Below are 13,104 nucleotides of genomic sequence, written 5' to 3'. Positions count from 1 at the left end.
TGAGAAACTCATGCAATAGGGTAAGAAAGCTTACATTGAGTGAGTTATATTTTCTGTTCCAAATAGGTTTCTTATATTGAGGACTAGGGTGCAATGTATAGTCCTTATGTTTCCTTTATGGGGGGCAAATTAAATGCATCATAGTCCTCCAAAATGACATGAGAATTTTTGGTGAAGATTGTTAGGGCAGAGAAGTACTCCAGTGGTAAATATGAACAGATTTGTAACCATATAATTAACTCTCAGGTGTGTTTTATTTGTCAAAATAAAGTATATCTGGCAAGTGACTGAAATTTGTTTAAATTGTTTACAACTGTTCAGATGACAGTGCTGCAGAATGATTAACTTATTGGTCTGATTCTGGAGAGATCAACATATTCCATCTTGGGCATGAAGATTAATGACAGGCAGTGCACCAAAAACAAAATAGCAACAAGAGAGAGAGAGAGAGGGAGAGAAAATGTTTTTTCCCAGGTAGTTTCAGACAGTCCCATGATCTGAGCCACTGTTTCTCATATCACAGAGTTGTTATGAGAATGCAATAATTCTATTTGAATGTGATTTTCCTGTTTCTTGGCAGGGGGTTGGACTCTTTCAAATCTATGACTTTATGATTCTATAACAATGCTTCTCTCAGTGGGTCCCCAGATGTTTTGACCTCCAACTCCCACAAATCCTAACAGTTGGTAAACTGGCTAGGATTTCTGGGAGTTGTAGGCCAAAACACTGGAGACCTACAGGTTGAGAACCACTGTTTTATAAGGCAATGAATCATATGTGCTTCTCTGACTGCCCAGGAGAGGTGTCAGGATGACAAAGAAACCACTACCAATGCCACCATAAAGAAGCATGCATTGATTGCATTTAGCAAACTTAACCACATATGTACAGGTGTATATTGTGTGTGTGTGTGTGTGTTATGCATGTGTGTATTTCCGAAGCAGTTAGCAGTTCTGCATTTCGCATATATTCTATAGCCTGCTTTGCATATTATTTATTTATTTATTTATTATTTGCACTTGTTAACCGCCACTCTCAGCCCGGAGGCGACTCGTGGCGGTGTACATAACACAAAAAAGACAACAATTTACAGTAGCATAAGACCATAACACAACATATAAAAATCCGCTTCGTCTAGTTTGGGTCATAGCCAGTCTCATAGTCATAGTCCATTCCGGTGGTCATTCCAAAAACATATCCCTAGTTGAAGGCCTTTTCAAAGAGCCAGGTTTTCAGGCCCTTGCGGAAGGCCATGAGGGAAGGCGCCTGTCTGATTTCAGCAGGGAGGGAGTTCCACAGCCGGGGGGCCACCACCGAGAAGGCCCGCTCCCTCGTCCCCGCCAGGCGCGCCTGTGAGGCAGGCGGGACCGAGAGAAGGGCCTCCCCGGATGATCTTAAGGTCCTCGTGGGCTCGTAGGCCGAGATGCGGTACTCAAGGTATTTTGGGCCGGAACCGTTTAGGGCTTTGTAGGTTAGCACCAGCACCTTAAATTGGGCCCGGTAGCTGATCGGCAGCCAGTGGAGCTGGGACAGCAAGGGCGTTGTGCGCTCCCTGCGTCCCGCTCCGGTTAACAACATGGCTGCCGCGCGCTGGACTAGCTGGAGCTTCCGGGCCGTCTTCAAGGGCAGCCCCACGTAGAGAGCGTTGCAGTAGTCAAGGCATATTTGCATAAGCAAATATTGATATTTCTGGGGAGATACTAACTTTACTTTGTGTTATTTTCCAAACTTCTTTTGACCTAACTGTGACATTTGACTGGAAAAGCAATGGAGAGATATTTTACAATCAACAATAAAAAAGTTAATTTAGCTTGCACTAATGTACCTTTCAAAAAGTTACCTAGATCTTAAATTGGCGGATGAACTGTACATACAAAATACATCCTTCCTGTTCTTTTAAACTCATGTTGAACCTCATTAACCTTCATAGGCCATTTGTATTCATAAGAATTCCAAGTACCCCCCTCATCAGTGGTTGTCACTGATTTAATCTCTTTCATTTTCATCAGCCTTGAGTCAGCTGAACTGAAAAAAAGCCCATGGTTGACTTTTACATAATTCAAGGAAGCTTTAGGAAAAAATAAAATGTAATTCATTAATTCAGTGGAGTTGTATGGTTGTAATACTCAAAAAAGGGTTTACTGTCTTTGAGAAATATTATTTATTGGCAAGCCATGAACAAATCAATTTTTTTTCTATTCCATATCATTTCTGCCTGTACATAGTCATAAATCAGTTGTTTTCAGTTTTTGAGTAAGTTACAACTTACAGAACACGCAAAATGAAGCCTAATACACACAGACACACGAACTTGTGTTTTCTCTAATATCAACACATTTCTAGACACCTTTCCTTGAACATATTCTCATTTTGTATGCAACTTTTGAGCATACAAAAGATGTGCTGATGGATATATATGTTCCAATCTGCATATTAACCTGGCAATTGTGAATTATTATGGTTTGCTTAGAATGTTGTTGCTGTCAACTGCCATCTAGTTGACTTTGACACGTGAGAGGCTTTATTATTATTATTATTATTATTATTATTATTATTAACTTTATTTGTACCCCGCTAGCATCTCCCGCAGGACTCGATGCGGCTTTAGGTCACCCATTGGTACTAATGTGGACTTCTTGAAAATCTCATTACAATGTGAGAGGGAGGTGGGAAAATCATCTAAAGCTGGAAAGAAGATGATGGGCCAGATATTTAGTTTATGCAAGGCTTATTTGATGCAACCACCTTATCTGCATTAGTGTTTAAATGGATTTGTGATCATTTTAATTGGGCTCTATTGAAAGTACAGTAAAAACAGGGACACTTCTTTTTGGAACATTTATTTATTTATTTATTATTCGAACTTACATGCCGCCACTCCCCTGGGGCTCGGAGCGGCTTACAAGAATGACTAAAATCTAACACAATTTAAAAACAATTTAAAACAATTTAAAAACAGCAATCCATTGGCTACAATCAATTGTAAAGTTACTTCAGTGATCAGTTAAGACTAGAGCCATTCAGTTCTATCTGCAGTTTTGTTTGCAAATAAAAGTTGCATAAGATTCTAACTTGTGGCATTAAGATTTATATTTCTGTCATGTTCACATGAATAATTATGATACAGTCTATTTACTACTTTTGATGCATAGCAATCTGTGGGAAGATTTCCTTAGTTGAAGATCTAACTTCTCTAATTGGTTCTCTGCTTCATGTATTAAGTTCATCTCCATCTTCCAAGAAACTGTACTCTTCTTGTGGTGATTAAATTTTTGTGCTGTAATTTATTTCTAATTTACTCTAATATAATTGAATACACATCTTTTAATACAAATTTTAAAGCAGTAAAAACATTTCTAACTTAGAAATTGGTATAAACGTTGCTCTTTTAGTCGATCATAAAATCAAATATTGTATGGGAAAGGGAAGTATTTATCCAATCACTTGAGAGGTTCCTTTATTACAAATCAGTATTTTATTTTATTGATTGATTTTTTGATTTATTAAAAGTATTTATGTGCCAGTATACACCAGAAAATCTGAGATTAGCTAAATAAAAACAACTTAACATTGTTTTTTAAAAAACTGAAGAGCTAAAAAGTATTCTGTTGAAGCAAAATAAAACACACAATTTAAGTCCTTGTAACCAGCCCCAGTCAACAATCTGCCTGCAACTACTTAAATAGTGTTAAGCAGGTTGTTTTGACAATTTGCTATGAAGGATGCCATTTATTTGTGTGGTAGTGTTGGTCTGGCAAATTGCATTCTATTTTTCAGCTGTCAAACGTTTTAGCTTTGGAATGGGACATGAATTTTCTTAACCTTAAAATACTTTCAACAGTTTTTAAGCTTTTAGACTTGGAATACAAAAAGTGGCAATTAGTGGATAGTATTATTTTGGGGATAACTGTAGACACTAGATATATTTCCATCAGCATTGCAGAATATTCTCTTGATGTGGTTTGTGTATGGTAGAATATGGGTGGCCAGAAACACAAAATCTGACTGTTTTTATCTTTCAGAAAAAATCCCAGAAGGGGGGGAAAAACCCAAACTATCCTAAATTTTGCAACTGAAATTATTAGATTCTAAATATGAATGTACTATTTTGAAGTTGCTAGCATTTTATGGTAAGCCATCTTTGAACACTATCATGTACTTAAAATTATTTTAAGTGAATCAAGGGTAGTGATGTTGGCAACAAACATAACCATGTTTGCTTTAGAGCAATAGAAGTCAGTTTATTGTCGAAGGCTTTCATGGCTGGAATCACTAGGTTCTTGTGGGGTTTTTTCAGGCTATAGAGCCATGTTCTAGAGGCATTTCTCCTGACATTTCGCCTGCATCTATGACAAGCATCCTCAGAGGTAGTGAGGCATCCTGACTACCTCTGAGGATACTTGCCATAGATACAGGCGAAACATGAGGAGAAATGCCTCTAGAACATGGCTCTATAGCCCGGGATGCTGGGACAAAGGATGGGGTAAGCAGACAGACTGTCCTTTATGCTTAAAGACTGAGCCATATGTGAGCAGGGAGACCAAAGGTAACCAAGCTGCTTTGTAAGGCCCTGAGTCCATTTGGGGAGAGAGGGCAGAATACCAATAAAGTATTATTAGTATTAGGCAAGAAAACAAAGTCAGTATTTACTGTTGTCTTGCCAAAGACACTGGTTTTACCTGGAAGCATTATAGTAAGGCTAGTTCAGGGCTTAAACACCCTAAAGCAGTGGTTCTCAACCTGTAGGTCCCCAAGTGTTTTGGCCTACAACTCCCAGAAATCCCAACCAGTTTAGCAGCTGTTAGGATTTCTGAGAATTGAAGGCCAAAACATTTGCTAACCCACAGGTTGAGAACCACTGCCCTAAAGGTACCATATCCTGTCTCATCTTGAAAGTTAAGCACAAACAGTCCTGGATAGTATACAGTAGTAGATGGGAGTCTACTAATGAATACCATGTGCTGTAGACCTTATTTCAGAAGGAGGACTTGACAAAACCACTTCCGAGTATTTCTTTCCTAAGAAAACCCTATAAAAATCATGGGGCCACCATAAGTCAATAGGTGACTTGAAAGAATATGCACATTGCTCTCCTCCCAAGAAGTAAGCGTCATCTGATTTCCTGGCTGCAGTCTGCATCTGCAATAATCTTTGCACCTAAAAATACAAAGTCTGTCATGGCTTCCACGTTTTCTCCCTCTATTTGCCAGTTATCAATCAGTCTGGTTGCCATAATCTTGGTTTTTTTTTTTTTAATGTTTAACTGCAACCCAGCTTTTGTGCTTTCTTCTTTCACCTTGATTAGAAGGCTCCTCAGCTCCTCCTCACTTTCAGCCATCAAAGTTGTATCAACTGCATATCTAAGGTTGTTGTTTCTTCCAGGAATTTTGATCCCAGCCTTGCATTTGTCAAGACCCACACATCGCATGATGTGCTCTGCATACAAGTTGAATAAGTTGGGTGAGAGTATACAACCCTGCTGTACGCCTTTCCCAATCTTGAACCAGTCTGTTGTTCCTTGATCAGTTCTTACTGTTGCTACTTGGTCCTTATACAGATTCCTCAGGAGAGAGACAAGGTGGCTTGGGATCCCCATACCACCAAGAACTTGCCACAATTTATTATGATCAACACAGTCAAAGGCTTTAGAATAGTCAATAAAACAGAAATAGATGTTTTTCTGAAACTCCCAGCCTTTCTCCATTATCAAGTGGATATTAGATTCATGTAATATGGTAGTCTCCGTGCTGAGCCAAGGCAAAATAGGAAGCTGCTTCAGGAGCACCTGGGGCTCCTATTTGAGGGATGGCATTTCCAATTTCATTGCCCTGGCTCAATGCTATGCAATGCTGGGATTTGTAGTTTGATGAGGCATCAGCCCCCATGTTCCCAAATTACAGTCTCCATGATTCCATAACATTAAGCCAGAAGTGGATTCATTCTACAGCATAGATGCACTCCAAGATTATCTTTTCCATTGCTAAAAGCTTTGGTATTCGAACACTTTTGTTTTCAAATGAGAAATTATAAGCACACAGCCACACTTCCCCCCCGCAAATTACAAAGAGTTCAGTTTTTGCCACTTTATATTACATTTGCCAGCAAATCCTTTTTTTGATTTCAGGGTTTTGAAAATTGAGGTACGCATTAGATTTGGTGGTACATTAGACTCAAGTAAATATGAGTATTTTATTTTTTTAGCAGTTACCAGGTCAGGAAATTGTGGAAAAAAATAATTCATAACTTGTACATTTCTTCCATCTGTTATAAACATAATTTCTTTATTTCTCCAGATTTTTCTTTGATCCTAAGTAGTCAGAGTAGGAGAACTATGCTTTTTTGGCATTACTTTCTTGTACCATGTCCGGCAGTCTTATTTTTCGGTGCTTTATACAGGAGTCTAAAGGAAGTATTCCCAGTCATGTTCCATTCTCTTACACATACACACACACTTAAGAAAATATAAAATATCTGAAGTCTTTATTTGGTGTCAGCGTAGTGCAATACCTTGCCCGTGTATAAATTGATTTTGTTGATATATAATAGCTTGTTCTTTACTAGTTTAAAAGAAATAGAGTTGCATCTATTATTCATTTCCAGTTTTCAAGAGTACACATTAATGGAAAAATAACAAATTTAAAATAAAATATGGTACATTTTAACTAAAGCAAGGTGGCTGCTCTAACAGTGGTATTACTATGGTGAAGTTCTCTTTTTTTCAGGTCAGAAGCGACTTGAGATACTGCAAGTCACTTCTGGTGTGAGAGAATTGGCTATCTGCAAGGACATTGCCCAGGGGATGTCCGGATATTTTACCATCCTGTGGGAGGCTTATCTCATGTGCCCACATGAGAAGCTGGGGCTGACAGATGGGAGCTCACCCCACTCCCTGGATTCGAACAGCTGATCTTTTGGTCAGCAGTCCTGATGGCACAAGGGGCTCCAAGTTCTCTTGTGCCAATGAATATAATAAAACCAGCTCAATCAGAGGGACATTAGTATACGAAAGAAGGTTTGTTAGTTATGAAAAGTGCCAGAGACAACATGGAAGGAGACCTGTTTTGGATCCCACATTAATTTGTCACTCCTATTGTGACAGTTTCAGTGCACCTGTTTCCTCAATCATGACTCTCAATTGTGAAAACAAAAGATGGGAGATGGGAGATGGCATCTATTCTGAGCCTTTTCTGAAGTTTCCCTTGTTTAAGGGTGCATCTACACTGCAGAATGAATGCAGTTTGGCACTACTTTAGCTGCTATAGCTCAATGTTATGGACTCCTGGGAATTCCAGTTTGGTAAGGCTTCAACACACTTTGTCAGAGAGAGCTGATACCTATAATTTCTATGATTTAATAGCATGGCAGTTAAAGTGATGTCTAACTGCATTAATTCTACAGCGTAGATGCACCCAAAGTGGCAGCCAGATCCCAATCTGCCTGCTGTGATCAGTGGACTTAAAGCACATTTGGTCTTTGACTGTTGCCATTACATTAATCAGTAACAAATGCATTTTGATTGTATAGCAAACCATTAAGAGATAAAAAGCATTTATCCTCATATTTACAGTACTGAATAGAAATAGGGTGGATAATCAGCGGATGTGCCAAAGATTCATATAGACAGCATTTAATTTCAAAGAAAAGAAGAATTGACATCTTTCTGCAATGCTTTAGTTGTATGTTCCTGTGGCTCAGTGGGTTAAACCGCTGAGCTGATGAACTTGTTGACCGAAAGGTCGTAGGTTTGAATCTGGGGAGCGGTGTGAGCTTCCACTGTCAGCCCCAACTTCTGCCCAACCTAGCATTTCGAAAACATGCAAATGTGAGCAGATCAACGATGCTCCGTGCTCCAGCAGGAAACGATGCTCCGTGCAGTCATGCCGACCACATGACCTTGGAGGTGTCTATGGACAACGCCAGCTCTTTGGCTTAGGAATGGAGATGAGCACCAACCCCCAGAGTCGGACATGACTGGACAATGTCAGGGGACAACCTTTATCTTTACTCCTGCATGGTAGGGAACTATATGGCCCTTGTAGACTCTTTCAGCTTCAAAATGCAATGATTCTCCTTTGTACAATTCTTGTATGAAAAAAAAAATACTTCTCTTTCCTGAAAAATTGTGTTTTGCTTGCAAGATGATAAAATACTTGGACATACATTTTATGTAAATGTTTTGGTGGCAGAGAGCAGGGTCATTCTGATTCCAATCAGACAGATAGTAATGCCAAGGAATTAATTATATACCCTTGTGCCTTAAGGCAAATAATCTCAGTGAAGAGCTTGATAGGGTTTTTTTTTTTGTTGCTGTTGAAAGTATTAACTGTTAATAAAATAGAGCTCATTGTTTTGGTTTTTTTACACGATAAGATAAATGTCTCCAATTAATTTAACAATATTCTGTACTTTGCTTAAGCCTTGAATCTTGTTTCATTAACTACTACATGGAAACGTTAGTTGTATGTACACGATCTTTTCTCATAGAGTTTCTGAAAAAATAATTATTTTTAATGACCCAGAAAAGCTGAAGACGCAATTATTTAGGACTGGTGTCTTTTAATATTATCACCAGATGGGAAGCAATTATAGCTGTTGAAAGGAAGATAATCTAGCACAGGAGTCTGAAGGTGAGGCATTTCACAAAATTTGTGGAAGGGTAAATGTAATGATTTCTGATTGCTTTTGTCTCTGTCCCTTCACATCTGTCAGGGTCAAATTCCACAGCCCTTAGAGGTTAGGTTTAATTAATACAAATCTTCCTTTGTGATTGAACTCAACTGAGTGTATAAAAATCACTTTTTGGGTATTTGAGAAAGAAAGGTTTTCTTGTGTGCTTTATGGTCTGAAAAACTTACATGTGTACTAAAGCCCGGACACGGCTTTTTCACTGTTGAAAATATTCCATTTAAACAGTTCAGTTTTAGGCTTTCATTATAATACCAAGGCATCAAAAGCCTTGTTTTCAATTGTGTAAAATCCCAATCTTTAGTATCCAAGACTGAATTGAAAAGATTATCCTGCTTTGTCGAAGGCTTTCATGGCTGGAATCACTGGGTTGTTGTATTTATTTATTTATTTATTTGATGCATTTTTTAACCGCCGCTCTCAGCCCTAGAGTGACTCGCGGCGGTGTACAACATATAAAAACAATTTACAATAAGCTACAACGACAAAAACCAACATATCACTAATACACAATCATCTATTTACACTAAGATAATCCGCTCCGTCTTATCATAGAATCATAACCAGTCTCGTAGTCTATATTCCGTTCCAGTTGTCATTTCCAGTTACTGTAGCAATTACTGTAGCACTCAGTTAAATGCCTTCTCGAATAGCCATGTCTTCAGGCTCTTGCGGAAGGACATAAGGGAGGGCGCCTGTCTGATGTCAACAGGGAGGGTGTTCCACAGCCGGGGGGCCACCACCGAGAAGGCTCTTTCTCTCGTCCCCGCCAGACGTGCCTGTGAAGCAGGCGGGATCGAGAGAAGGGCCTCCCCAGATGATCTCAAGGTCCTCGTGGGCTCATAGGCCGAGATGCGGTCCGAAAGGTATTTTGGGCCGGAACCGTTTAGGGCTTTGTAGGATAACACCAGCACCTTAAATTGGGCCCGGTAGCAGATCGGCAGCCAGTGGAGCTGGAACAACAAGGGCGTTGTATGCTCCCTGCGTCCTGCTCCTGTTAGTAACATGGCTGCCGCGCGCTGGACTAGCTGAAGCTTCCGGGCCGTCTTCAAGGGCAGCCCCACGTAGAGAGCATTGCAGTAGTCAAGGCGGGATGTGACCAGAGCGTGTACCACCGTGGCCAAGTCAGACTTCCCAAGGTACGGGCGCAGCTGGCGCACGAGCCTAAGCTGTGCAAATGCTCCCCTGGTCGCCGCTGAAACCTGGGGATCCAGGCTCAACGATGAATCCAGGATCACACCCAAGCTGCGAACCTGCGCCTTCAAGGGGAGTGCGACCCCATCCAGGACAGGCTGTAACCCTATACCCTGCTCAGCCTTGCTACTGACCAGGAGTACCTCTGTCTTGTCTGGATTTAATTTCAGTTTGTTCGCCCTCATCCAGACCATTACAGCGGCCAGGCACCGGTTCAGGACCTCGACAGCCTCCTTAGTAGCAGGTGGGAAGGAGTGACAGAGTTGGACATCATCTGCGTACAGATGACACCGCATCCCGAAACTCCAGATGATCTCACCCAGCGGCTTCATGTAGATATTAAACAGCATGGGGGACAATATGGAGCCCTGTGGAACCCCACAGGTCAAAGGCTGTGGTGTTGAACAGGAGTCCCCCAATAACACCTTCTGGGTACGGCCCTCCAGAAATGACTGGAGCCACTGCAAAGCAGTGCCCCCAAGACCCATTTCCGCAAGGCGCCCCAGAAGGATACCGTGGTCGACGGTATCGAAGGCCGCTGAGAGGTCCAGGAGCACCAACAGGGACACACTCCCCCTGTCTAGCTCCCGGCGCAGATCATCCACTAAGGCGACCAAGACCGTCTCGGTACCATGTCCCGGTCTGAAACCAGACTGTGCCAGATCCAGATAATCCGTAGGGTTTTCGGGCTATATAGCCATGTTCTTGAAGCATTCTCTCCTGATGTTTTGCCTGCATCTATGTCAAGCATCCTCAGAGGTCGTTTTTCTCACAGTGACCAACAAATTGTCAATGGATGCATATTCCACTTTACATTTTTCTGTAGTGATATATAAAAACACTCTGTCTCTGATCATAAAGGTGATATTTAGCCATCTTGACTGGGTCCCAGTGATAGTTCCATGAATTTATTTAATTGCACCTCAGAGCCATCCAAGTTTGATATCTCCCTGGTACCAGTGGTTTTCAAACTTTATTGTAGTGAAACTTAAAAAGTGACAAAATCAACAGTGACACACATGCCTTTTTCTTTTTTTAACTTCAACATTATGTAATATTCTAGTTGGCTTTAATACAAATATTATGTGATTGAGTGTTTTCAGATTTTTATAATGGAGCAGCTTGATTTTCTTTGTTTTTCTTTTTGTTGTAATATTACCTCCCTTTAAGACATTTTATCTGAAACTATAGTGCCCTCTGCTATACAGTTTCAAAGAGTAAGTTCTATTTTGGGGGCACAATTACTAATCATGTGTGGCCAAGAGACTTAGACAACATGCCACATACCACCTTCTACTTCTATTGATACCTGCAATGCATAGTTATCTATGACAAACAAGTAGAGATTTTTTGGCAGAAGAAATAATTTAGAAGGGATTACAGTGTAAAACAGAGCTTTCCAGACATTTCATGTTGGTGATACACATTTTAGACATCCATTTTTTCACAGCACAGTAATTCAGAACAACCGGAAGTTCAACCAACCTCTTATAAAAGACGTGGGCTCATATATAAACTATAATAACAAAATGTATAGTTACAACGGGGAAAAAACATTAATATTTTAAAATAATTATGCTTATTTCACATAGACTTTCACATAGAAGTTTCCCATTACATTTGTGCAACACACCTACATTCAGCAGCTGACACACTGACATGTTGTGTACAATTTGGAAAGGTCTGGGGTGAAGGATAAATTTTTAAAGCTGCTAATCTCTAGAGAATTGGGTCTCCACCTTTGGCCCTCCAGGTATTTGGGACTTCAAGTTCCAGAAGCCCAAGTGAGCATGACCAATGGATTCCTGGAGTTGAAGTCTAGAATATTTGAAAATACAAAGATAGATAGCCACTATTCTCGAAATAACGACATCCTTTCTCAGGAGATATTTTTTGTGTCAAGTATCTGTTCTTCCTCCTTTTGTCTTGGTGTGAGCAAGTTCAACAGGACAAAGCATATGTTTTTCTTTTCACATAGGCATTCAGACCTGTTCAGGTCACTTTAAGTACAGCTGTTTCAATGGATTGTTTCATTGGAAACTAAAGGGAAGAGTGTCTTGAATGAGTATATTTCTGCTGTTGCTTTATGTGCTTGAAGGTGTTTGATTCTGATATGGTCTCAAATATATGTGCTGTTCCTGTATTCCCCAGGACAATCCTTAAATTTGTTTTGATGCCTTCTAGGTTTTAACCTCTGACTTGGAAAAAAGGGAGACCCAGCAGCAAAGGATGTTGAGCCAGTTGAAAGAGATACAGAGTAACTACAGAGTCTGTGAGAACGAGCGTAGAGCGGCAGAACTTCAGGTCACAGAACTGGCTCACCAATTGGAAGAGACAACTAAAGAAGCAGAGAGGTACCTAGCTGAATTCAGACAATCCGAAGTGCTCAGGCTAGAGAATGAAAAGAAGAAGGAGGAGTTAAAACTGAAAGCTCAGGAATCTATTAGACATTGGAAGCTAAAGTGTAAGAAACTGGAACATGAACTAGAAAAGCAGACTGAACTTCACAGCCAATTGATGGAGAAGAACAATCTGGTATGGGATTTCTTTATTCTTTCCTTTCCTTTCAATCCAGTAATTCTAGAAACACGCCCCTCTACCCATTTCAAGACTGTTTAAAATATACATACATGAAACCTATTTACTAATTACAGGTTTTAAAATTCATCATTGCTGGCAATATTCTGAGGGGTGGGGTCTTTGTCACTGTGGGTTGAGGTACCCTTTCTTTGCTTGTACTATGGGCCACTGGGTAAACCAGTTACTGGTAATTTTTGAAGAAGATGGAGAACAGATTCCTTTTATTAGAGACATCCAATAGTATTTTATAATACAGTGGTTTAATTCAATCAAATATTTTGGCCATGGTTAAAAACAAGATGCTAGGCTAAACAGACTTTTAATTTGATTCAGCTCTGATTGTCTTATGATTTTCTGGAACTGTCTACAATGTGATATAAATTTGTCATGTTTAGTTGTAAGAACTTTATTACAGTTCATGGACCAACAGCTGTTAAATAAATAATTAATAAACATCGAGAAGTTTACAGATCCCTCATAAACAGAGAAATATACTATACAGACGCATACTACACAGTGTCAGGTAATACCTTGTTCGGAGACTAGGCTCTTTCTCAGTCTTGCTGCCGCTGTGAGGAACTTTGCCATCATGAGGGTCACCCCATGGTGCTTATCCTCCAAAAGATGTCTGACTTTCCCTTGCGG

General features: G+C 40.1%; 1 protein-coding gene across 4 annotated transcripts in view; it reads left to right on the top strand.

Annotated features, from left to right (window-relative positions):
* The window catches only part of CEP128 (centrosomal protein 128), a 250,130-nt gene that overhangs the window by 65,227 nt on the left and 171,799 nt on the right, over positions 1–13,104 (top strand). For all 4 annotated transcript variants that reach the window (XM_067462949.1, XM_067462950.1, XM_060757262.2 and 1 more), the window contains one exon: positions 12,064–12,414. In XM_067462949.1, the coding sequence (XP_067319050.1) occupies positions 12,064–12,414 (351 nt within the window). The remainder of the gene's footprint in view (positions 1–12,063; positions 12,415–13,104) is intronic.

Source organism: Anolis sagrei, chromosome 1 (assembly GCF_037176765.1).
Source record: "Anolis sagrei isolate rAnoSag1 chromosome 1, rAnoSag1.mat, whole genome shotgun sequence".
NCBI classification, from domain to species: domain Eukaryota; kingdom Metazoa; phylum Chordata; class Lepidosauria; order Squamata; family Dactyloidae; genus Anolis; species Anolis sagrei.
The sequence above is the reverse complement of the archived record's forward strand: the minus strand, read 5'-3'. Positions and strand labels throughout refer to the sequence as shown.